The 27,864-nt window shown below is 39.6% G+C and overlaps 1 protein-coding gene across 2 annotated transcripts in view; it reads right to left on the bottom strand.

Moving 5' to 3' along the window:
- Positions 1-27,124, bottom strand: part of Phf6 (PHD finger protein 6) — a 44,748-nt gene extending 17,624 nt beyond the window's left edge. The window contains exons 1-5 of one of the 2 annotated variants that reach the window (NM_027642.2): positions 26,902-27,124; positions 22,602-22,785; positions 22,071-22,172; positions 7,632-7,765; positions 7,314-7,357 (exon numbers count right to left, since the gene is read on the bottom strand). In NM_027642.2, coding sequence (NP_081918.1) covers positions 7,314-7,357; positions 7,632-7,765; positions 22,071-22,172; positions 22,602-22,739 — 418 coding nt within the window. In that variant the 5' untranslated portion in view covers positions 22,740-22,785; positions 26,902-27,124. The remainder of the gene's footprint in view (positions 1-7,313; positions 7,358-7,631; positions 7,766-22,070; positions 22,173-22,601; positions 22,786-26,901) is intronic. The other variant, NM_001290546.1, reaches the window with a different exon arrangement.
- Positions 27,125-27,864: the final 740 nt, after the last annotated feature.

Raw genomic sequence — 27,864 nt, 5'->3', positions numbered from 1 at the left:
ATGTAGTATTCAAAATGGTATAAAGACCAAATATTAATTCACCTTGGTGGTGATGTGGGGGCCTGTGAAATAGTGACTCAGTAGGTAAGAGTGCTTGGTGCCAACCCTGACTACCTGAGCTCAGTCCCTAGGGTCCACATGGTGGAAGGAGAGAGCCAGCCCTCTTTTGTCCTGTGACCTCCGTGTGCACACTGTGGCATGTGCATGGCCTGCAAAACACACACACACACACACACACACACACACACACACACACACACACACACGCATGCATAAGTAAATGTAGCAAAAATTTTAAACTAATTTTAATAACACCTCTGTATTATTTGGTGATTTAAATAAGCAATATTTAAATAAGCTTTTCTAATTGTAAGAAGGGGACTATTCATTCATCACTGATGAGAATATGTCTAGTACAATTTTTACTCTATTTTACTTATTTTGCTTACTTTTATTCTATGTGTATAGATGTGCAAGCATGAATGTATGTTTATTACATATGTGCCTGACGCAGAAGGAAGTCAGAAGAGGGTATTGGAGCCCTGAGAACTGGAATTATAAACAATTATGAGGAATCACATGGGTGCTGGGAACCAAATTCAGGCTCTCTGCAACTGCAGCATTTCTCCAAACCTCTTTAAACTTTTTATTTTTCGAGACATGTTTGCCCCTGTAGTCTCAGCTGACCTTGGACTCATGGCATTCCTCCTACCTTGACTGAGTGCTGGAGCCAAAGGTTCAAGTGACCATATCTGCAACCTAAAAATTATCTTAAATAAACTACCTTTCATAATCATAGTTCCTTGTAGATACTCAAATGCTTAGTGGTTACAAATTGTGCTATCAAGTTACTTCTTTAAGTATAGAATAGTAGTAATAGTTATAAGCTAGACCTAGTTGCTATTACTAACATCTCTTAAGAAGATTTATTTTTGTATTTTTGTATGTGTACACATTCATGCTGTTTCCTGAAGAAGCCAGAAGAAGATGCTGGATCCCCAGGAGCTTGAGTTATAGGAGTAGCCACCTGATGCAGGTACTGGGGACTGTGTCTTCTGAAAGAACGGCATGTGCTCTTAGCACGGAGCCACCTTTCCAGCACCATGTTTATTAATTTTAAGCTTCTTTTGAAGTTGTATCTCTTTTGATTGTCCAAGTATGGGCATTTTGCCTGTAATTATTTCTGTGTACCATGTATGTGCAGTGTCTGCAGAGGCTAGAAGAAAGTGTCAGCTCCTCTGGATCTGGAGTTACAGACAGCTGACATGTGCGTGCTGGGTAGTGAGCCAAGATCTTCTGGAAGAAGACCCAGATCTCTGAATTGCTGAGCCATTTCTCTGACCCCATGCTTACTATCTTTAAAATGTTGCTTTTCAAAGGAGTAAAAAGGGGCCAGAAAGATGGCTCATTGGGTTAAGATGCTTGTCACCAAGCCTGATAATCTGAGTGTAGTGGCTATTCCTGGTTGTCAACTTGACTATATCTGGAATGAACTACAATCCAGAATTGGAAGGCTCACCAGTGACCCTTATCTGGAGGCTTGGAGATAGAAGTTTCTGATCTGGATCTTGGTATGGAGATCTTGAGACATAGTGACTATGGGTTCCAGGAGATTAAATCTCCAAATTCAAGGTCATCCGGGATTAAAGGTATGGTGGAACACACCTTTAATCTGGGCTATACCTTCTGCTGGAGACAATATAAGGACATTGGAAGAAGGGACTCTTGCTCCTTTGCCTGCCTGCTTGCCCATGTGAGACTGAGTAACTGCTAGATCCTTGGACTTCCATTCACAGCTGCTACTGAACCATTGTTGGGAATTGGACTGCAGGCTGTAAGTCATCAATAAATTACTTTACTCTATAGAGACTATCCATAAGTTCTGTGACTCTAGAGAACCCTAACTAATATACTGAGTTTAGCCCCTGCATGTACACACAAACTTGTGCATCACAAACACATACAAAAAAACTGTAAAATGTGCAAAAATAAAGTGAATAGCTTTAAAACATTAAAATAAAGAATATTGCTCTTATCCAAACACACACACACACACAGGCAAACACAGAAGGTGTAGGGCTTAGCTAAGTATAGTGACAAATGCCCAAAGTGTCTGCACTCAGACTGAAAGCAGCAGGATACTGAGCTGGAGGCCAGCCTGGACTACACAGTAAGACCCTGTTTCAAAACAGCACAACATGACAAAACACAGTGGACTTGATTCTGGTAACTCTTATCCATGTTTAATGCATAAATATCCCATTAAGAATAGAAAAATAGAAGCCGGGCGGTGGTGGTGCACGCCTTTAATCCCAGCACTCAGGAGGCAGAGACAGGCAGATTTCTGAGTTTGAGGCCAGCCTGGTCTACAAAGTGAGTTCCAGGACAGCCAGGGCTCTACAGAGAAACCCTGTCTCAAAAAAAATAATAATAATAATAGAAAAAGAGTATAATTTTTAAGAACACTACTTAATACCACACATAGCTACCACACTAGGTAATGCAAAGAAAGAACATCAAAGAAAATTCCACCTGTGCGTGCATGTGTGTGTGTGTGTGTGTGTGTGTGTGTGTGTGTGTGTGTGTTTGTGTGTGTAAAGATGGGTATGCATCATTACAGATGTGTGAAAATCCACAGTATGTTTCACATAACCATTGAACCTTTATAAAATGTAGGGAGTTCAGGTGATAATCATGTATCCGTGTTGTATCACAGACTGAAACAAATGCACTGCTTTACTCTATATTGTTGAGTGCTAAGGAGACTCTACATGTTCACAGGGGATTTTTATGAACTTAGAACTACCTAATCAGGGGCTAGAAAGATGGCTTAGCAGTTTAGACCACCTCTTGCAGAGGACTTGGATTCAATTTCCAGCATCCATATAGAAATTCACAACCGTACATAACTTCAGTTCCAAGGCCTTCAATGCTATCTTTTTGCTTGTCTAGTGGCAAGGATCCAGAGGCTCCAATGATTTCTTCTGGCCTCTGTGGGCACACTTCTCTCCCCAAAGCCTTCTCTGAAATCACGAATGGCTCTATAGTCATTGAGCCAGTGGATGCTTTCTCAAGAACAAAACTAACCATTCAGTTCCTTCTGGGATTACACTCCACCTTTCTTCGACCCTACAGCTTTAACACTAAGCTGACTTTCCTCCTTCTCTCTACCCACGTCCCCTCTGCCTTTGCAGGCCCATCCTTCAACCATTAACAGCCTTCAAGACTCAGTCTTAGGCCTTCATCTCCTCCGAGCTTTCTCTATAGGCAACTTTTCCTCTACTGTCTGAGATATACTGACCAACAGTGGCAAATTCTTATCATTAGCCAAGGTCTCTATTCAGAAAACTAGAGTGATATTAACCCACCCATCCACTTAGCTGATACCCTACATGGATAAGGCGTAATATATCTCAGACTTGACCTTCCAAAGTTTAACTCATTAACTCTCTTCATAAGCCTTTTCCAAGTCTAACACTGCCTACTTAAATAGCATCATTCAGTAACTGACTCAAGTATATCAAAAACCTTGGTGTCATTTCTGATACCTCTGTCTCATTCGGATACTAGATTTAACCTCCCAAGTTTTATTTCCAAAACAGATGACATGAGTTTCAGGCATTTAATATGAAATAATATTTTACTTAGGGTTGGAAAATTAAATTGCTTTATTATAAAACTATTCTTGAATTTAGTGCTTCATAACACTTCATGTTGCATAAGGCTAACATGACAGATTAGTATCAGAAATATTGAGCTACAGATAGTAAATGCTAAAGAAACTGTCACAGGTATCAAGTCCTTTGCCCTAGAGACCAATGAAGTATAGTTCTTGGAGAATGCCTGAAATAAAATCCTTTAACTCCCCATCATAAATTACCATCATAAAGTAGAACACATTTCCCATCAGAACAAATCTTAGCTGTTTCTGACAAAGTACTCAATAAAAAATAAATTTGAGCTAAAAAGCCAAATTCTCTAAATATAAATAATGCCAACACTGGGGCTGGAGAGCTGTCTGTCTCATTGGTTCAAAGCACTGACTCTCTTCCCAGCACCCACACAGCAGCTCATAACTCAAGAACTCTAGCTACAGGGGATCCTGAGCCGCCTTCTGATCTTCTCCATGGACAGTAGGCATGCATGCAGTACACAGATGTACATGCAGGACATAATTATGAAAATATATCTTCAAAAACTGCAATACATGAAGATTATGCCTCAAATTCCAGAATGTAAGTATAAACACACACTATATTCCAAGGAAACAAAAGGGACCAATATTCTACAGAAGTAGACCATGAACCAAAATCAGGCCAATTTGAAGTTGCTTGTAAAATATGAAGTAGAATTAGAACACTCTCACTAAGCAAAAGGCACTCAAAATCATTTTGGTTGCGTCTTTGAGAGGATTCAGGCAGAAAAGGGCACTTGCTAAGGCTGAAGACATGAATTCAATCCTGAGTTACACATGATAGGAGAAAACTGACTCCCACAAGTTAGTTTCTGTCTGTCTGTCTGTCTGCCCCCCCCCCTCTCTCTCACACACACACACGCTCGTACACTAAATAAATGTTTAAAAAACCTAATTTTTAATCATCATTCCTTATACAGTATGCACTGCAGTGGCTCTTCTCTACCACTAGATGGCAGTATTGGCTTCAGAAGCCTAGAAAGTAAAATAGAAGCCAGCTATGTTAATCAGTATATATTAATCATCTTTAAGTATTTCAAGTATCTAGTTCCAGTATACTCATATACTTGTATTAATCAGATCATGAATCTTAATCCTCAGCTATTAACATAGATGGCCACTCTAATCATAAAAGGGCACTGCATAAATACATCGTTAACATCTTGAAGTAATGGAATATAGAAAAGCTTGCCTACAATAGTTATTCCTTGCAGTGGCTCTTTCGTCCTTTTTAAATGTAGTGTTGGAGTTAGAACCCAGAGCATCATGCATGCCAAGCAAGCCACCTACCACTGAGACACACTACTAGTCCCTACTTAGAACTTTTCACAAAAGATGTTAAATTCACTTCTAGAATTAAGTGAGGAAAAACTAGGAAAATAGTTATATGGGCTTTTCAATCACACTCTATCACCTCCAAGTATTTTGTTCTTATTGCTTATCCAGTCTATTTCCAATAAGGCCTGAAGAGGGGGCTGGATCCCTGGAGTTGGAGTCACAGGCAGATGGAGGGGCCTGATGTGAATGCTAGGAACCAAACTTTAGTTCTCTACAATAGCATCAAATGCTTAATCTCCAGCCCTATACTCTTTCTAAAAAACAGCACAAAAATGTTTTTTAAAATTCAATTATTATTTCTGTACATGTATGTCTACTCAATATTCAATGTTGAGTTGAATTAATATTCAACTATTATCTGTACATATTTGTAGAATACAGCACAATAACTCAATTCATGTATACAATGTGTTATGACCAAATCATGGTTAGCATGTATATCTACTAAATCATTTCATTTAAATATCTTAATTAACATATAATAAGTATGATGTATATACAGTACAGGGATATTTTAATACATGTGTATGATGACTATATTTTGAACCAGCAGTCACAAGTATTTGTATTAATGTGGACTTCAGATGTGAAAATAGTACAATTTTCTATTATGAAAGCAAATTATAAGAGATCAAAAGGGGAACCAGTTTTAATATTTACACCAGGAATCAAATTAGGTACATCAATTTTCTAAAGATTTATTTTATTATTCACATGTGTGTTTGTGCGTGTGTCTGTGTGTCTGTGTTTTAGGAATATATGAGTATAGGTACTCATAGAAGCCAAAGACATCAGACCTCAAGAGCTGCCCAGTATCGGAGTCAGGAACTTATTTCAGATATTTTACAAGATGGCTATATATCTCTCTAACCCCTAGCTTAGTCTTTAAAAAGATCAAACTTCCAAAGCCCAGTATGGTGGCACACGCCTTTAATCCTAGCACTTTTGGGAAGCAGAGGCAGGTGAATCGCTGTGAGTTCAGGCCATCCTGTTCTGTATAGTATGTTCCAGGCCAGCCCAGGCTAAATAATAGAGACCCTGTCTCAAAAGGATCAATTTCCTAAAACATCTGTATCTGATCTATTTTAATTTTGAACAGAACAGTCTTTGAAGCTAAAAAAAAAATTAAAGATTGAGTCAAATTTAAATGAAAACATAGGATAATCCGAGATTGAATCTAACCCATTTTATACTGCTACTAAATTTACCAAAACCATCTATTCTTCGAATAGGTTTGATGTGGAGCTAGAGAGGTGGCTCAGTGTGCTGGTGGAAGAGCACTAGCTGGTCTTCAAAGAACCTATGTTTGATTACCAGCAACCACATGACAGCTTACAACCATCTGTAACTCCAGTTCCCTATGAACTTCATGGGCACCTGACATGCTCATGGGCACCTGACATGCTCATGGTACACAGACATACCCGCAGGCAAAACACTCACATAATTCAAATAGAATAAAAATTTAAAAATTAAAAAAAACACGTTTGATCCAACTTGGCTAACACTATATAAATATTATTAAACTAGTTTTATAAATTTAAGTGGAAACAAACTATAAAATAACTTGATAAGCTTCTATTTTAAATTTAGTTACTTACAAACTTTTGCTTTCTAGAAAAAAAACATAGTATGTCTCCACTTATTTCTCAGTGGGGGATTTGTTTTTACATTCCCAGTAGATACACAAAATCATGAATAATACTAAATGTGGTTTTCCCTACACATGCCTACACATTATAAAGCCTGACTTATAAATTGGACACAGTAAGACATCAATAAAGCATAATATATTATAATCAAACTGATTTGAAACTTGTTTCTTTTTGGAAACTTCCATTTTTGGATCATGACAGCTCATGATGCAATGAGCTGAACCATGGAATAAGTGAACCATGAAAAGCAAAAGCAGAGATGGGGTGTTGACATTTCACCAGAGTGCACGCTGATCCAAAGTGCACTAGGATTCCTAGGCTCACACTGTAATAGCTATTGGGAGCAAGAATCCAATAACCACCTGTGGAGAAACATGTCACCTCTACCACAGTTTCTTCCTAATATGACATGAGTTTTCAGTATATTCATAAGATTTCTGGGGCATTTTTTTCTTTAAAAATTTAGCTCTTTTTGACTATTTACATTGGACTGATGTAATAACATCTCCAATTATAAAGATATTGAATAATAAGACCTATCATAAGGAAAAACTTAGTAGAGGACTACTCATTTATATTTTACTCTAATTTTCTCTTGAAACATAAAACTGGCTAATGAAACATACCTTCCGAGTTATGTGCAGTTTTCTTGTGTTTTCGACAATAAACCCTGAAGGGGAAAAATACAAAATGTGAAGTATATAAAACTAAATTCAATTCATTTTCAAATTACAAAAATGAGCAGCACAGTCCACCTTATTCATAAACTGGAATTATGTTATAAACCTCAGTGTGACACTTCCTAAATCATTGCTTTAACTATTACATATCATACATATCAAAAAAGCCTTCATAGTGACGGTGAAATGCTTTGAATGGAGGAAAATGGAAAAGCCTGAAGGACAGCGGGGCTGCTTTAAAACCAAGCAAAATGAGCCAGTTACATGTAAATCCCTTGCGAAGGTTTCTCTCGGATCTGAGCTTTATCATGCAATGCACAGTGGTAGTGGTATGTCCTGTGGCAGGTTTTCACATCACAGCCAATGGTTGCTCCAGGACAATGACAAAGAGAACACATCTAGGGAAAAACAACAAAACAATATTCAAATGTAATTCTGCTAATACTGTCCCAAACAGGCTAGGACATTCCAATTTCTGTCAGGAAAAGCAAACTGGTTATAGAAAAAAGTCTAATTCATGTTATTTTCCTTATTTTGTCTCCTGAAAAAAATTGAATAAAATTATTCTGATGGTACTTTCTATTTTACTGACAAAATATGTAGGATGCTATAAATGTGTGATGGTCTACTGTGGTCAGGAGAACATTTGAAATGCTATAAATCATGGAGCTGAGCTAGATACAACTGACACTATAAAAACCTAGATCTCTTTTGCAATCCAGAACTTGCTGGATACCAGTAATTAGGAAAAATATCTCATGAGACTTTTTTTTTCTAAAACTTCCACAGTAAGGATGCTACTGCTATCCCAGTCACAATGTCCTGCCACCAGTCCTAATATCATCGGCAAAGAGTTCTTAAAATCAGAGTTAAATGAAGATTTATTAAAGATTTAAGGAAGATTAATAAAGACTTAAATGAAAATCTTTTGAGAAAAACTTCCCTACAGTATTTTGGGGAAGCTGGTAAAATCAACTGGAGGGTAGGCCAGTGGAGAGGGTAAAAGAAAGATATACTACTTTGAATCTCTTGAGTTGAGGATATTTTGTGATAGCTAATTGATTATACTGTGAAAATATGCCTGTCTGCTTTAATTTAATCTTACTTACCCTTTGCATTATGAATTCAAGCCAACAGAAAAAAAAAGATTCTTTCAACTCAAATTTACCTTATATTCTGAACTTATTAGTGATTGACCAGCTCTATATTTCAAAAACAATTCTTTTTTTAAGAGTTTCTCTCTCTCTTTTTTTTAAAGATTTATTTATTTATTATATGTAAGTACACTGTTGCTGTCTTCAGGCACACCAGAAGAGGGCGTCAGATCTCATTACGAATGGTTGTAAGCCACCATGTGGTTGCTGGGACTTGAACTCAGGACCTTTGGAAGAGCAGTCAGTGCCCTTACCCGCTGAGCCATCTTGCCAGCCCCAAAAACAATTCCTTTTTTAAAAGGTACACAGCAATCATTATTAATAGCTTTGGTTCACAAAACACAGTGTACCATACCCAGCAGGCTTTTAATGCGCCATCTCCTAAGCTATAAATGCCACATCAAAGTGAACCACAGTAAGGCAACAACAAAACCTTCACGTTGTTTCCTGGTTGCCAAACGCCTTGTTCTAAACACTGATCTCAATAATCAGGAGGCTAAGGCAGGGTTGAGTTTCAGGCCAACCTGGGCTACATTACACACACTCTACCTCCAAGATCAAACAACAAGCAAAGAGACAGAAACTTACGATCCAACATTTGGACTACTTGATCCCTAAGTAATGTCGATGCACACACTAGCAGGCTAATATAAATTCCAATAAAATTTCTTGTACTTCTCTAAGGAAATCAAACACTCAAACTCATTCATGCTATCATTTTTTAAAAATACCCATGTAAGTAAAAAAAAAAAAAAAAAGTTCTCAATGTAGGTACTTCCCAGAAAACACGAGGGCTACACAAGAAATAACCCACTTCTTCAAATGAGTACTGAAACTTCAAGTAATTACTATAAAAAGAAACGCAGTGCTGATCGGGGTATATAGCAAGATCATACATAGCACACTTGCTCACATGTGTGAGCCCTAGGTTCAAATTTCAACCCCTCCAAAGCAAAGGATTAGAAATACTACCTTCCCAAAGTTTATAGCTCTTGTTCTAGCAATTATATTTCCAACTTATTTACTGAAAATAGTAACAGGCATAAACAATGACTGTACAAGCATATTCATTGCAGAATTGTTTTGAATAGTCCCAATTTTAAAACAACTGAAACATGTTTCAATGAATCTCCTTCTGAGAATTTTTCTTTCAGAGAACATCTCACATTGTTGCCCAAGCTGAACTCAAGATTGTGAGCCTACCAAGTGCTGGAATGGCAGGCATGAGTAACATCCCAGCTTCAAAATAATGGGTTTATATATGCTAAGTGGAAAGCTAATAGAGAATATGAAACTATGTGAATTTCAATCTCAATAAGGTCTCCAGTATATAGTCTTTGAAAAGGGGTGGGAAGTAAATAGCAAAATGTTGGGTTGTTATCTTTGAATGATTTTCTTAATTCTCTGTATTTTCTGATTTTTCTACAACGTTCAGTATTTTGTTATACAAAAATTTGTTTTCAAAAGTATCAGGAATAGTGCAGCCGCCAATGAATTCAATGCCTGCCTCTCAACTGAGAAAGCAAAGGAAACCAAAATATTTGAATAATTGGGGGAGGGATGACTGTGGCATCTATAAACTCAGATTTGTCCAAATAAGTGGTTTAAGCAGCTAAGGTAACAGAAAGCAATTTTATAAGTAATCATAGGAAACACAGGAAGACCATTTTTAAAATTTTATTTAACATATAAGGGTTCTGCTGCAGGTATACGCACCTGCCAGTAGAGGGCACCAAATCCCCTTAAAGATGGTCATGAACCAGCATGTGGTTGCTGGGACTTGAACTCAGGACCTTTGGAAGACTAACCAATGAGCTAAACCACTGAGCCATCTTACCAGCCCCAGAAGACCATATTTTTTAAAGTGTTCAAAAGCTTATTTTGTTATTAGTTCTATTCAATGAAAAATAGGACAAAATATCAATAAAATATTTTACAGAAGAAAATATTTGTCAAAATTAGGAATAGAAAATTGGGGGGGGGCTTTAGATTTTGGGGAGAGGGTGTTCGTTTTACTTAAACTTTTTTTCCTTATTTTTTTTTTTTTTATGTATATGGGTGTTTGTGTGCTTGAGAAAATCAGAAGAGGGCATCAGATCCCCTGGAATTGGAGTTACACACGGTTGTGAGCCATCTCTCCAGAGACTTAGTTTCCTTTTTGAGATAAAAGCCACATAAAGGCACATAAAGGCAGAAGGAAGACAACTGACTCTACAAAGTTGTCTTCTAACTACACAAGTGCGCTGTAGTGCATGCGCGCAACCCACCCACACACACACATTGGAAGACTTTACCTAATTTACCTTCAGGTATTTCTAAATATAATTATGAACTGGATATAGGTATATGCCTTTAATAGCAGAACTCTGGCGACTAAGTTGAGAGTCTTGTGTGATGGCAACCTGAGTTCAGAGTTAATCTGAGCTACACTGAGACCCTTTCTCAGAAACAGTGAGTAATAGAGATGGTTCCTTGGATGAGAACACTGGCCCAGGTTCAGTTCTCAGAATCAACACAGTGGTTCATAACAATCTGTTAGCTCTACATTCTCTTCTGACCTCTGAATGCACTGCCCAACACATGCACAAAACTCACATACATTCAAACAAACAAAAGACACACAAAATAAATTACGAGCTCTATGTTCAAGAACTGGAAAAGTAAAATTGAGTACAATTCAGTTCAACAAACACAGAAAGTAGGGAGAACAGATTAGCTCTTCTAGAAACAAAATTGAAAGCTTACAGATAAATATCATAATTAAAGAAGCTAGGAAAGAAGACAGGTAGGGAGAACCATTTCTGAAATAAAAGAGATGGCTTCTTCTAAAACAAAAAACATTAGAAAGGAAGGGAGAAGCACTGTCCTTTGGGGACCTGGCTGCCGAGAGGTTCCCCATACCCCGGTGGATGGCCTCCCACACATGCACATATGGGCAGCAATAATTGGACTCATGGGGCTAGTAGTAACAAAAGGAAGGTCATGAAGTTAGCAGGGTGACAAGGTGGGGGACACTAGGAGCAGCTGGAGGAAGGTAATGGAGGATACACATGATAAAAATAAATTGCATAAATGTATGAAATGGTCAGTGAATGAAATAAAATTTAGAAGCATGTTGGGCACAGTGGCACATGCCTTAATCTCAGCTCCAGGAAGGAAGAAGCAGGGTCAGGTCTGTGAGTTTCAAGCCAGCTGGGATACAAAGAGAGACCCTTCTCTCAAACAAAAAACAAACGAGACCGCACCATTGCCACCATCATCAGCACATCAAGGTATGTGAGATGGGACCTAGCTCCGTACCCAGCGGCTGACTTTACAGACAATATCTGCTCTGAAGTTTGTCACCCTCTTTCCCACTACTTGCCATCCAGAAGAAGAGCATCAGTTGCCGTTTTCATCACACTTCCAATGTGTCCCTGTTGCCTTCAGATGTGGGAAAATAAAAACTAAACTGACAGGAACACGTTTTTCAAGAACAATGGTGTCCTTTCCCGGCTCAAGAGAGAGGAGGCTGACCTACCTACTAAATATTCTCTTGAGGCCCAATTTCCTTTTCCCCATGTAGGTATACATGTTAATTCTCGGCTTACTCTGCTTGTATCCCACTCCACGGTTGGTCTTCTTTTAAACAGGCAAAAACATTGTCAGCGATAATGCTTTTTTCTTTTACCCCCTCTTCACCTTACTCCTGGAAGAGCTGAGAAACCTCAATTCTGAATCCCCAGCTCCAAACTTGGAGGTTTGGAAAGGAGGTCCTGTCCAGTCACAGGGGACCGCTCAGCCTTTCTGCAGGATGCTCAGAAGCTGTGGGACCAGCCGCAAGTTCTGGCATGCTAACGTGGGTTAAGCTGTACCACACAAGCAGGTCTCAGGGAGCTGACCCGCAGATGAAAGAGGAACCAAGTCACGCATGAGAGGCCACACAAAGAACTCAAAGACTAAAATTTAGCTGGACCGTAGGAAGCAGACAGCGAAGCATACCTGCGCTTCAGTCAACTGAACAAGGCCAATAATGAAACCAAGTCTCCACCAAGTCTTAAGGATCAAAAGGAAAAACACTGTTTTCTCAGCAGCCACGGGGAAGAAAATGAAAAAGAGGTTGCCAACTTCATGGCTAGGCAGAAAAAGAAAGCGTTTGTGGAAAAGCTAGAATCCAGTGGCTACCTGGAGACCCTTAGAGGAGGCTCCCAGAGCTCAGCTGTAGCAGAGGAACTCCCAGCACATATATATGCTCCCAGCAGATCAATGTGGTTAACTGCGTTGGAGACACTCGCTTCAGAAAACTGCTTTGAATACAGAAAATGCAAAAGAAGGTATGAAAAGAAGCCATGAGCCTGAGCCTGTAATGCAAAGAAACAAATTGTCAAAAGCACCTAAAGAAAGGGACACCCATACCTAGGCTGTCTTCACAAGAAACAAGCTCACCTTACAGCGGCCTGGCTAGTTCTTCTGGCTGTAATAACATCATCTCCCATAAAAACCAGAAAGCAGGCCAGTACAGTTAAAGCAAACAGTCAGAAATGCCCTAATATTGCTGTACAACTCCAGGATCATAGTGGAGAATAATAAAACCTCACATAGCCAACATAGACAGAAGCAGCCTCTGGCTTACCAAGTTAGTTGACAGTCACCAAATTACTTGTTACAATTTTTTTTTAAAAGAATGGCACTGCCAAGGATGGGGTATGAATTACAAACTGCTTCGATGTGATATTATAGCTCTACTCGTGTTTTCAAAACCAGTCTTTTCGAAGGGGATCACAAATCAAAACAGGCTTAGGAAGTCTAAAAGGAAGCTAAAACCCCTCAATAAAATCTGAACACTCACATCCTTGAAAAGTAGTGACAAGTTGCTTAGAAGACAGATTTGGACTTCAAATTCTAGGTATCTCTAAAAAAACAATAGAGCCAATGAAAAGCACTTGTCATATATTTTTTTTACCAGAGTAACAGAGGAAATGAAGTAGTTGAGGGAGACTTGGAACCTGAAGGACAGTAAACTTAGACTGGGAAGTTCTTGCCTAATCTATCCCCTCTGACCTTCCGCTGAGTACTCAACTATTCCAACTCGATCCAATTACCCAAACCATGTCTGATAAGAAAAACAGTCTCCCACTGGAGCACGTCAAGTTTGCTTCTTTCCCATTTTCTTCAGCTGAAAATTTCAGGCATTTTGCAAGTGCAAACATATTTGTTTAGATTTTTCTCAGCTATGGGTCGTTGCAGCTGTGAATATTGTGAACTGCCAGGATGCTTGCTATATTTAATCTGTGAAGAAGGCCCAAAACACAGGCACACTCAAGTAAGCACCAAGAGAGTCCCCCAAGCCACACAGAGCCCATTTGCCATTACTGGCCAGTGGTTTTTGCGGTTCTGAGGATTGAACTCAGGTTCTTGACCATACTGTACAAACAATCCTGCAGTGAGCTGCACCTCCTGAGCGGAGCTCTGCCTTTACATTACTGGTTTTAGTTCTCCTCCATTCGCAAACACAAATGAGAATTCTATGACATAAAGTTAGTGCTCCCAATTGCAAAACGACTACAGGAAGGCAAAGAAAAAAGATTGCATTTAAATAAATGCATTTCCATAATAGCCAGACAGTTTTCTCCAGCACTGCTTAGTCTACTTAATCACCACGAATGCAAAGTTCACTTTAATAGAAATTTCTGATAAAATACCTACAGACATTAAAATTAACCTGCATGCCACAACTGGCTTTTAAAAAGAATTCCCACTTGCATGAATACATTCCTAATGCACGTGTACACAGTTACAAAGATGAAGAAAAAGTTCTTCACAGGGAAATTTTACCTCTTTTTCCTCCCCAAATACTCTATGGCAAATGTCCTGGGAGAGCAACATGGCCTGCTTTTTGTTCTTGTAAATGAAGTTTAACTGTAGCAAAGCAAAAACGCCTTTGTTGCCTTTGATTACAATTAAGCCCAAGTAGCTGGGGAAGGCCTTACAACTTTATTATCTAGTCTTTTATTAAAAAGTTTGCCTTGTGTCAGACACCTGTACTCCTAGCATTCAGAAGATTGGGGCAGGAAAATTTTAAAGTCAGAGTTTATATTCCTGCACAAACATCATGACCAGAAGCAGGTTGGGGAGGAAAGGGTTTATTCAGCTTACACTTCCATACTGCGTTCATCACCAAGGAAGTCAGGACTGGAACTCAAGCAGGTCAGGAAGCAGGAGCTGATGCAGAGGCCATGGAGGGATGTTCTTCACTGGCTTGCCTCCCCTGGCTTGCTCAGCCTGCTCTCTTATAGACCCCAAGACTACCAGCCCAGAGATGGTCCCACCCACAAGGGGCCTTTCCCCCTTGATCACTAATTGAGAAAATGCCTTACAGCTGGATCTCATGGAGGCATTTCCTCAACTGAAGCTCCTTTCTCTGTGATAACTCCAGCTGTGTCAAGTTGACACAAAACTAGCCAGTACACAGAGTATACACTGAGACTCTATCTTATAAAAGCCAAGGTGTGCTTTTCTTAAAACCAGTCCTTTTCTCATTTATTCAAGTTGGTGAAGGATCATTGTTATAAGAACCTATGTAGCATCCACCATCACCCAACACTTCTTCCTTGAAACCTTCCCTTCTACCTTTGAGTTCCACAGTATCAGACCACCCTTTAAAAAAAAAAAAACCAGGAAAAGGTTATCCTCTGTAGCCCAAGCTTGTCAGGAGCTCCCATCCTCCTCCTGCCTCAGCCTCCTGAGTTGCTGGTATTACTGATGTGGGTCACCATACTAGGCTCAGATGTCACTTCCCACAAAACCTTGTGACTTCTCAGGTACATCAGCTGTGGTCTTCTTTCCCAGCTCTCCCATGGCTCTTTACTTCTAAGGCTAATTTATTTTAAGTCTATTTCCAAAGTATCTAGCACTGTGCCTGGCACGAAGTAGGTGCTGGACTATTTGATAAACACATATAAAGATAAAACCGAAGGTTTACCTGACAAATAGAATGCCCAAGAATATAACAAAAGTAACAACACTGGGTGAGTGATGGTTAAGGAGATAATTCGAAAACATTTCTCATCTTTGAGAAATACACATTCCCCACCATACTGAAGAAATAACCAGGCTAATTTTTTTAAGCGAAGTTAATTCTACTCCCCTTTCAAACTGCCAAAGCGTCAAAACAATACTACAACACCGATTAACCAAATCGGGATTTTTTTATGTTATTCCAGTCTAAACCCAGCCCGTTATTAAAGGCTTCTCACTTTTTCCTATCCAGACCCACTCCTCTTTGAAATGCAAGGACTGATCAGTGCCCACTTACTGATCACAAAGAAGATTTAAAGCACTGTGCCAAATACATTCATGTACTATGCCCATGTGATAATACACCAGGCAAAGAGAATATATTTTCAACTCTCTTGGAGACCACAGTTCACCATGGAAGAAAAAGCTTGCCCATGTGTCCTGACTACAAAGCATGCAGTGCTGGTCTATACGGCAGTGACAAGCAGGAGTTTGAGCTGAGCCGTACAAAAGGAACTTTTGTGAAGCAGCAGTGAAGGAACACATAGAGGGGATGTCTGAAAAGCTGAGAAAGGAGAGCAGGCCAGGAACAGTCCGTTAAGACAGGCTTTCTCAGAATCATGTTGGTTCCCCCCTTCCACCATGTGCATCCTAGGGATCAAACTCAGGTTGTCAGGCTTGGTGGCAAGTACCTTTACCAGAGCCGAACCATCTCACAAGCCTGGTAGTAGCTATTAAAGGTAGTTAGGCAAGTACAAGTGGTTATGTTTATTAGGAAACAAGAAGAGGAAAACTTGATAGAGGGTACCATTAAGAAAGAAAAGACAGGCTGGAGAGAGGGCTGCTCTTCCCGAGATCCTGAGTTCAATTCCCAGCAACCATGTGGCTCACAACATGGAATCTGATGGCCTCTTCTGGTGCGCCTTAAGACAGCTACAGTGTACTCATGTATATAAAATAAATAAACCTTTAAAAAGACAAAGCATGCTCAGAGAGAGAATCTACACAACAGATGTGGAAGGACTGAAGGTAAGGGATTCAGAAAGAAAGAGACTCAGAGTTCAGAGCCGAAGGTTCTAAATACTGGTTTAGACAGGTAGTTTAACATGCCTGCAGGACATCAACGGAGAACAAGCAGGCCAGTAAATTGCAATCATTATGCTTCATTCTCCACAGAACCTGTGGTATAGATCATGTCTCCAAAAAATCCTACTTGCCTTTTTTGTTCTCAGTTAAAATTCTTGTCTGATCTTAAAAAAAAAAAAAAAAAAACTTTTAACCATTCTTTTTTTCCCCCCGAGACAGGGTTTCTTTGTGTATCCCTGGCTGTCCTGGAACTCATTCTGGCCACCTACCTCTGCCTCTCAAGTGCTGGGATTAAAGGCTTGTGCCACCACTGCCTGCCTTTACTCAATTTTAATCTGGTAAAACTCAAAGTGTTTTCTACATTCATTCCAGTACCTGACTATCTCTAGGAAGTCTTAACCTTTTAAATAAGGAACACCCTCCAAAAAGAATGAACACTCACTAGGAGTTGGCTATTTAGATCATAACTATACACACCCTGCCTCTGCCATGTTGCATGCCCCCCTCCAACTGCATAAATGCTATGTAGAATGTGTTTTCTTATGGTCCGAGACTACAAAAAATATCTCCAGAGTAAGAATAGACCATTTTTACCTAGCATACATATAGGGTTCTGTCCTAACAGTAAGATAATGCTACTGACAAAATACATTAAATAGGAGTCTGAGCATGTCCCAAACTTTGCCATCTGCATTAGAAAGCCATCATACTTTTTAAAAATGTGATTTGGCATGGAGCAGCTAAAACGAACAGGTAGTATAACCTGATGATTAGGAGCTCTGGCCATGGGTTCAAATCTGTGATCTGCCAAGTGCTAGCTATATGACCACAGACTTTACTTCTCTGAGCCTCAGTTTCCTTTTGTATAAGGCAGGAATGAGTACTTTCTTTTCTTGCAGTATGACTGTGAGGATTAATCAGGATCTGTATTTAAAATAGCCTACTCCTTAGCACATATCAAGTACTCCGTAAGTATCAGCAGGTTCTACTATTAGAAAAAGTATAAAACATTCATTCAGACATTCAGGGGCTGGAGAGATGGCTCAGAGGTTAAGAGCACTCACTGGCTGCTCTTCCAGAGGACCTCAGTTCAATTCCCAGAAACCACATGGTGGCTCACAACCATCTGGAATGGGATCCGATACCCTCTTCTAGTGTGTCTGAGGACAGCAACAGTGTACTCACGTGTAAATATAAAATAAAAATAAAAGGTCTTTAAAAAAATCCATTCAGCGGAGTTCATAAGGTGTAGTAGAAAATTCTCATTTGAAAATAGGATAGTTTCAGAATCATGTGAGAATGGCCATTGTGTATAGGAAGGATTCTTTTTAAATAAAGGGAGAAAAAAACAACAATCCTGAATAGTTCGTTAATGGAAATAGAATAAAGAGCTTCAAATGAAGAGATGTACTAAAATTACAGAGGGATGATTTTCTCAAATACAATACTGTTCGTATTTCATGTGACTTGAGTAGAGAATCAGTCTGCTAACACCCGAACAGGGCAGAGGAGTGTATCATCCTGGATGGCTTAGGTAAATCTTGCCTAGGGGTAAGGAAGGTGAACTGCGTGACCTCCGGAATTCTTTTGACATCCGTTATCTCTCTGACCTGACCCAGGGAGCAATTAGTAAAAGTGACTCTCAGCCTGAGATCTCAGTGCTATCACGAGGTGCTTCCGAAAGAATCCATTCTTCTAATCAAATACCACGCTCCACTGTCTCCTCACAGCAAATTCAAACGAGCAACCATTACTTAGAACTTCCCTGGGAAATCACCTTTTTGTCTCCGTGGTGAACAAGGATAGACTTATCAGGTGGCTACAGCACATACGTATAATATCTCGACACTTGGAAAGAGGGGTCAGGGGGATTAGTAATCAAAGCCACCCTCAGCTACACAGTGAGTTTCAGGCCTGCCAGGGTCACATGAAACCTTGACTCAAAAACAAAATATAGCTGGAACAGAGTACAGATATGGCATCTTATATGTCTTCAATAAAGAACTGGAAGTCATTATGGGAAAAATAAATAAGAACTGCAAATAGTTATTTTCTTTTTTTCTTCCTATATCTTGGGCCTATATATTTTATTTAGTTAGTTAAAGTTTTTTTTTTTTTTTGGGGGGGGGGTGACAGGGTTTCTTTGTGTAGCCCTGGCTTTCCTGGAGTCCATTTGTAGATCAGGTTGGCCTTGAACTCACAGACATCCACCTGCTTCTGCCTCCAAAGTGCTGGGATTAAAGGTGTGCTCTACCAAGCACAGCTTTGGGCTTATGTACTTAATAAAATGGAGAAAAGAGATAAATACAGTCATACAAAATGACTTTCCATCTCTGATCCTTGAAGCTGATATGGAAATGTGAGAAAAGTGCTTATGGGTAGAGGAGCTGTATACCTGCAGGAACCATCTACCCACATTTCTTGCTCTACTGAGCATCCCCGCCTCTGCAAGATTCCCATCCAGCCACCTGCATCCTGCATCAAGCCCTGAGTCAGCTCCTCTTCTATGGGGCAAATGAACACCTTCAGAAGGAACAGCAGGTACTGGCTGAAGTTGACCATGAATGCACACAGCAGACTGGACTCCTGCTTTGGACTGTTTTCAGTGGGTACTCATGACCCTTTTCATCTCGAGATGCACAGGAACTGGAGTCAGGGCAAAAAGGCTCACAGAATTAAATGCTTTAAAAAGCTGCCCAGGGAAACCAGTTACTTGGTTTATACATAGTTTAGATATATAAAGCTATTTTTTATTCTCTCCTATATGAACTGAGGTCCTTTTATTGCTTAGACAAAGCTATACCAGGGAAAGTAAAGATAACTAAAATAAAGAATATTGGTTAATTGGCAGTACCTCATTAAAAAGAAAACAATATAATGTAAGGAAGAAAACTGCAAGCTAAGCTATGTCAGTGCCTGGAGAGAGAATTTAGCTGTTAAGAGTATATATTACTTTTGTAAAAGATTCAAGTTCTGCTACCAGCATTAACATCAGGCAACTCATAACTGCCTATAATTCCTGCTCCAGGGCAATGAATGCTGCCTTCTGGTCTCCATGGGAAGCTGCCCTCATATAAACATACCTGTACACATAAGTGAAACAAAACTAAATCTTAGAGGAAAATTTAAGGGGCTAATGAGATGGATTAGTCGTTAAGGGCCCTTGTTGCTCTTTCATAGGATCCTTTCAGAAGATTACGTGCATGGCAGCTCCAATATCAGGGGAATCCGATACCCTCCTCCGGCCTCCATGTGCCCCAGGCATTCACACAGTGCACATACGTACATATATACATACAAGCAGGCAAACATGCAGGCACATTAAATAAACCAAAAATTTTAAATTTAAGAAATCATTTCAAACTGAAATAGATAAATGTTGCTCTCCCAATTCACCAAATGAGTAATTTAAATTCTAAGACTTTGGATGCCGAATTGCCGCTATCCCACAATTCAAGACAGCCACAGTGTCAAGTAGCCTTTGAAACAAGTCGTAACTCTTAGTGCATTAGTGCTGGCAATAGTGTGCATGCTTGAGAAATCTTCTATCAATGAGTCATTCCCACCAGCCTCTGGTAAATCCTTCTACCTTTTATAACAATTTCTTCTCATTGCTGTTTAGTAGTATGTGATGATAAAACAGTATCTACTGATCGGCAGCAAAAGACAAGGAAGGTAGTGACTTGTCTGAGATAACAATGTGTCCATGGTAATTTCCCAGAAAAGAAAGCTATAGGGCTGGGGGTGTCGTTTAGGAGTAAAGCATATGCTCTGCATATTTAAGCCATGGATTCAATCTCAAGCACCTAAAAATATTTCATCTCATGACTTGTCTGCCTAGCATGCTTTCAATTAGTCTTCTATGACATTAGCAGGATTTTATCTGTAAAGAATAACCAGAGGTGGCTACCATTGGTCACATCTTAATATTAACCAAGAACTGAGCAGCACGCTTAGTCCTGCGTATTCTCTTTTAATCCTAGTAATAACATTGTGAGTCAGGTGTGTGCACTATCCCTTATATAAGAAGGCCCAGCTTAGGGAAGGAAATAACTTACTCAGGGTCACCCAGTTAGTGACAGGGATGGGATTCAAGCCCAAGCCTATTACTATTTCTAGGCATTTAACCCTCAATATTATTCCACTCACGAGATCAAGGAGCAATTTGAGCTATTTATAGCACACTACTCCTGGGGTGGGGCTGGGGGTGGGAGAAATTAACACACCAGTTTATGACATTCAAAACAAAATAGTTCCTAATAGTAAAACTTCTATCCAGTTCTGGTATTTTCTTTACAAACAGGTTCAAATAAATGAAATCTCGATTGAATACAGCACCACTGACAGATGTATACTCCTGCCTCATGTAACATTCAAAATGATGGCACCAAGTTTCTTAATCCTCTGTCAGTAACAGGGGCAAATACCAGGTTTGAGAACCGGAGGCATTATCAAGTGTGCCCTGTTTATCTTATCAAGAACAGGAAGGGTTATTATAATGACAAAGGGTATGCTAAGCCATAAGGTTTACAGCACTATTTTCAAGTAAATAGCATTCTCTAATTGAATCTGAATTACTTTTAAGGACCAGGAAATAAAAATATGGTATCCTGGTCCCTTTAAAATGATCAGCATACTACAGTTACATGAAGCAAAGAAAAGTCATCAAAGGGAAATCACATTTAAAAACCCCAGGTCTTTTCTATTCTTATTTACAGTTTAGGGTTGGGATGATAAGATAGCATTCACAGTTAAGATCTCACTACAACAATGGATGTAATTCCAATTAAGAGATCAAACAAGAAAAAACAGCCAAATGAAAAGAAATCTTTCAGTCAATGAAGCACTGCACGATAAGTCGGTGTTGTAAATACCAATTGAGATTACGCTACTTTTCCCAAGGACCAATATAACAGCTGGCCACACTGGTTACTGGTGGTAAAGATAACTACAGGAACATAACTCTAGCGTAGCTTTGGAAAAATTCCTGGAAAATTCACCAAAAGTTATCCAAAGTCATAGATGCTGTGTCATATAGCCAAACCCCAGACCAAGATTCTGTTAGCAAGACTTATCACTTCCCTGCTGACTGGGCCACTGTCATCTCAGTCTGTGATGACCCATCCTAACTTTATGATGAAAAGGGAAGACATACCAGAATTATGAAAATTACATTTGAATGAAGATTTGAAACATGATACATGCAAATTAAGTAACCTGCTTATTTTGTAAGTAATCACAGGCTTTAAGATTTTCCTTTGGAGAAGAAATATTTCAAGATATTGATTCACTCCTTTTTGTTGAGTTGTAAACAAACCAAGCTTTGGATTTACTCGCTAGAAAATAAAAACAGCCCACAATTTAAAATTATAGGAAATCTACAAAGTAAAACACTTTAAAATAAGTAATTTCCTTCTTCGTGAGTTTTAAGTAATTCTAAGCTTAAGAGGCAGAAATACCAACTTACCAGCTTTGTGCCTCTTTTAATTTCCTTTTGAACATCTTCAATAGAAAATCCACCAAGACTCTCATTATCAGAATGTGAGGACACCAAAGCAGACGAAAACAGCTATAAATAACATTTGAAAAAATTACAGTTTGCATATAATTACATCAAGACAATGACTAAGATGCTAAACTTAAAAATAAATTTTCTATTAAAATGACATTGTATAGTGTTAAACCATTTCTTACAAATCTAACCGGTTTTTTTTGCTTTTCATATTTAGTAATACTAATATGTTAGTTATTAAGATTCTTTCTCGAACTGGGCATGGTGGCGCACGCCTTTAATCCCAGCACTCGGGAGGCAGAGGCAGGTGGATTTCTGAGTTCGAGGCCAGCCTGGTCTACAGAGTGAGTTCCAGGACAGCCAGGGCTATACAGAGAAACCTTGTCTCGAAAAACAAACCAAAAAAAAAAAAAAAACAAAAAACAAAAAAAAGATTATTTCTCGAGAATGGTTTTTCGGTGCCTTGATGGATGCCAGTATACTCACCATGCACTTGTGGTGTGCTGCCACCTTCTGGTTTTCAGATATCAGTAACTGTCCACATTCCTTGTCTCTATTTGACTTACAAAAGCCACATTTACGCTGTCTCGTAGACCCTTTTTTCTGTTCAATTGAGCTTGACATGATTTTTAAAGTGTTTAGAGACTGCCACTTTAAGCCTCAAGAAATGCTATAGAGGATAAAAACGGCAACAAAATGGTTAATTTCCATTCAAAATGACCTTATACGGATCCACACAAGTAGCTCTATATCTGACCCAGGTTGTAATATAGTTTACTTAAATACTAGTAGAGATAAATATCAAAAACCCAAGATGCCTTCCATACATAATAGATGTTAAGAAAGGGAAAAAGAAGTGGCAAGAAAGCAATCAAATCTAGAGTCATTGAGAGAAATCAAAATAAATCCAAATTAGAAGATGTGAAATCAAATTCCTCTTGTGTGATAAGAATATATAACACAGCTTCGGTTCAGGTAAAAGGTCATAAGTAAGAGGCCTGCCTGCACCACAAGGTGAGCCTGAGGACCATCCAGAAAACCAAAATCACAAAATTAAATCATCCACTAGTATAATTAAAGATAAAAAAATAAATTTCAAGTTTAGATATATGTCCACCAAGGAAACAGAATGATGAAGATCTAAGAACAAGTTAAAACTACAAAGAAAACTACAAAATATTGAGAGAACTGAATTATTTAGTTGCTTGATTTTGTCCAGTTCACATACTGAATAAAGTATTAAAAGTAAAATTAAGCATAACTTTGAAACAGTTATTTTTAAAACTTGAAATACTTCAAATATAAGAAAATCATGTTTTTGACCTTAGACTATTGCTATTGTTCCCTTTTCTTGTAATGAAATAATAAAGCTTCTACTCGTGTACCATAAAATGCAGTCTTTAGGATCCCACTATTTACTAAACCATTTTATTTGACTGAGATTTATCCCAAGTCTACTTATTAAAAGGCAATCTGATAGTGATCTCCTACATGCAGCAACTTTCACATATAAGTTAGCAATGCTAACTTCCATATATAAGTTAGCAATGCTGTGAAGTGGAAGGAAAATTCTGAATGAGCCTCACATTTGATCAGATTATAATTATAGGCTGTACCGTCAAACCAAAAAAGGGAAGAAAAGCTGTAACACAGAAGTCTACAGATTTGGATCATCATTCTCAACAGACATCATTTAATACCATCACTCAACAAATTTCAAATCAGTGTTTTGATCTGTATAATTCGCCCAATTACTGGGAATAAGCAGCTTAGACCCAGGTTGGCATAACACTCATCACAATCAATAGAATCTCAAACGTCTGTCTTCAAATTAGTTTATTCAGTTATTGCCATTTATATACATTTAAATATTCTCAGGACATTGTGCTTAGAGACATGGCTCACTAACTAGTTGGTAACTCTCTGAGAAGCATCTCTTCAGCAGCAGCAGCAGCAGTAACAGCAGCAGCAGCAGCAGCAAGGTAATGCGCCATTCAGAGCCATTCACGGAGGATCATCAGGATGTAAAGTAATATGAAGCCACAAAGAAAACATTTCTTCTCATTAATTTATATCCACTATTTGCTTTTGAACGAGACTTCAAAGGTTTTGCTGTCTCTCCTTTGCTGATTTTAACAAACTCTTAATGCTACCTATAATTTTAAATACCCCAGTCTTCCAAGTGCCATGGGGTACTTCTCAGTAATACTGATTTCAGAACACTGGCTATAAACCCTGAAACTAATTGGAAATAGGCAGCAAAGCTTTTAGCATTAAAAAAAAAAAAAGAAGAAAGCAGAGAAACAAAAGAAACAAAAGAGGAAGTGTGTTTGCATTTGCTCTGGCAAGTATATGTCCACTTGCTTTATGAAAAATATAGCTGCTCCAGTTTTTAGAGCTATGCAAAAACACCAAGATTCATAAATAGCACCCAGATCTGCTACTGGAGTTCTAAATGTGTTTTCTTTACTACCATGCAATGAATTATAGGCACTGTTAAGTCACCATGATGTATGTATTCAGCATTTCTCCAGGTCAGCCGGGGCAGCTGAAAAGATGCTACATTACAAATCTTATCTTCATAGGCATCTTTAATGTGTTGTTTCTAAACAATCCCAGCACTAGCTTTTAAAAAATGGCTGAAGATAAGCAAAATTCTTAGAGGGAAAATCATCCTTTATTCCCCAAATTGAATCTGAAATGGTACCCCGCTCCATTCTATCTTTATTCACTATTGCCTCTTTTAACTAACAAACAGTGTATTTTTTCATCTTAATTTTCAGAACCTGCTTTTCTAGATACCAAAGATTCCAAAATCTAAAAGAGAATATATATATATATATATATATATATATATATATATATATATATATATATATATATATTTTCACACACACACATACATACACACATATACTTACTTTGCATTGTAAAGCATTCACACATTTCTTGGTAATTTATATTTTATTTGAAAGTGAACAGAAACACACAAATGTGCAACAAACGATTAAAAATTTGCCTTGCTATGCAATGACTAATTGGATTTTTCCACTAAAATTCAAATAATGCATGTGTGCAGAGCTTGCTGATTTTTTACATCTGCCTTATAAACCATGCAGCAGCAGAGCCCATCATGGAAACAATGACGCCTAGCAAAACTGTCTATCAAAAAAAATACAGATTTTTATCTACTACTGTCACACTTGTGGTCTAGGGTTAAGCAGAATAAGGACATTCAATCAGCATTACTTATGGGGCTCAAAAACATCTATTGAGCGCTTTCGTTTTAATTTAAAGGTTTTTCAAGAACAGGCAAAGCTCAAAGTTCAATACTTTAACCCAACAATGAGATGTTTCAAAGAAAGGTAACATTATGGATAATGTGTAAAGGTGAAAGAAACAACAGTAATTTTATGGGAAATACAGTTTAAATGTCTGAAAAAGAAACCCCGCTGAAACAATGAATGCATTTCCGATTTTCCAAGATGCTGTGAAGCATCGAGGTAGAAACCACCTGGATGACCAAGGAGGGCATTCGAGAACCAACTCGAGAGCTTAGTCAATGGCTAGTATCTTAAAAGAACGTTTTCTACCGAAAAAAACAAACAAAACAAAACTGCAGTTCCGGAAGATGAAAAACCTTCCGCATGCAAGCCAGTTGAAATTCACAGATATAAGTGCGATCCTCCAAAGATAACACGGTCTTTCTCTCAGCAAAGTTGCAGTGAAGAGAAATAAATGAATAGGAAATGTACCGGAAGGGCACCTGAATTTGGTTGCACGATATTATTACATGCTTCGCACTGCTTTTTTTTTTTTTTTTTTTGCGGTTATTCAAAAGGAAACTAAAGGAATTTTCCAGTTGTTTCAAGCCAAAGGGTAGTGAAGAAATTTGAACTGTATGAATAAGACCCGATATTACGTAGGAACCAGAGGAAAATTAAAGGCTTTTCAAACATCAAAAGATTTGTTTTTCACTTTCACACAGAATATCGAAACGAATAGAAACTGCAAAAGAACGCCGTGCTGTTCGCCCATGTAATAAAGGACCAGGCAGGAAACAGAGCGGATTCTCTCCGTTATGTATTCCCCAATCGCACACTAGCCTCCTAGATCTCCCTCTAACCAAGGCGCTGGATAAACTCGAAAAAGTCTCTTCCTTCCCAACACTTCAGTAGGTTCCTTTCAGCCAGAAAGTCGGGGTCCCCCCCCCCTCCGATTGTCCTTGGCCAAGTCTCTGGAATTCAGGAAAATATCACCTTCTTCACACTCCTCCCTTCCCCAGGAGTTCGTCCTCTAAGGACCTGACTCCGAAGCATCTCCTTATCCATCACTTTCGCCCGATTCCCCTTACTGGGGAGTTTTTCTTTTTCTCCCCCTCATTCCGTAAGGCTTACCCTCATGCCATCCTAACCATTTTTTTTTTCTCTTACACTTCGGAAGTAGTCACCCTCCTTACCACTGAAACCATCTAAGCGTCAGCAGAGTTTTTTTTTTTTTGAAGCCCCCATCCCAGTATTTCTCTCCTCCGATGTGAAGCCCCCTCCCCCGAAGTCTAGGCTGCCGCCTAACATGTCCCTCAGCGCCCCCACGGCACTAGGTCGCCAGCCTCTGTAGGGAGCACCGACAATGCGCGGCGCCTCTGGGGGTCCCTGACAATGAAGGAGACCACCGCCAGTCCCCCCCGTAACAACGGGCAGGGGCGGCGGCCTGGCCACCGCCATCCTCTTCGTCTTCTCCCGCCAGAGAGAGAATGGGGGGCCCCTGGCTACCGCGGGGAACTCACCAGTGGGGCTCACGGCTGGGCGAAGGGAGGACAGCGCCCACGAGGGAAGACGGGGAAGGCGGGAGTCGGTTCTCCGGCACTGCCGAAGAGCGGGGCTCTGTCGCCAGGGGTAGTTTCCTTTCATTCGAGGAGAGACGGGCTCGCCGAGCGCCCTTACGTTGCCTCCCTCCGTACGCACACGACCCACAGGACGTTGAGACGTCTCGAGCGCGCCGGGCACTCTGATTGGCCACCGAGCCGGGGCGGTTGAAGCCGCCGAAGGACGGCGCACGCGCGCAGACCGGCCCCTCGAAAGGTTCGGGGTGCCCCGCCTCCTGCTCGCGCGCGGACCTTCTATTCTCCGCTCTGCCGCCCGGCTGAGGCTTGGGGGGCAGGAGTGGAGGAGACGGAGAAAGAGATTTGAAGAGAAAGCTAGGCACTGGGAGGAGAAGGCGTTGGGTTGGGGCCAGAAAGCCTGGGACCAGGTCCTGGGGAACCGGTTTTCCCGCGAAGCAAATGCACAGGCCTTAGCCCTTGCACTTGTTCGTCGAGGCCTTTTTACATCCATTATTTCATTGTACTCTCCTGGCATCCCTGTGGGGTCCTCCTTTCGCCTGATTTCACTGCCGGCAAAGAGCTCCCAGTGCAGTTTTCTTATTTGCATGGCCGTCTTTGGGCTAATCGTTTTAATCACTCAACCTTTTTTTTTTTTTTTTTTTTTTTTTTTTTGGAGGAGGAGGACGGAATGTCTTGGAAATGAGGATGAAATACCTTCCAAGTTTATTGTGAAGAAGACTAAGGATGCAACTGAAGCATGTATTACCGTAATAGCTGGCTGACTCTTTGTAAATGCTGGAGTTGCCATAATCAAAAAAGATGAGTGATTTTCTTTATATTCCACACAAATGAGCTACATACCTAAACCAGTGCGCGCTCTCTCTCTCTCTCTTTCTCTCTCTCCCTCCCTCCCTTTCTCTCTTAGCT

This window comes from Mus musculus, chromosome X (genome assembly GCF_000001635.26).
Source record: "Mus musculus strain C57BL/6J chromosome X, GRCm38.p6 C57BL/6J".
In the NCBI taxonomy this organism is placed as follows: Eukaryota; Metazoa; Chordata; class Mammalia; order Rodentia; family Muridae; genus Mus; species Mus musculus.
The sequence above is the reverse complement of the archived record's forward strand: the minus strand, read 5'-3'. Positions and strand labels throughout refer to the sequence as shown.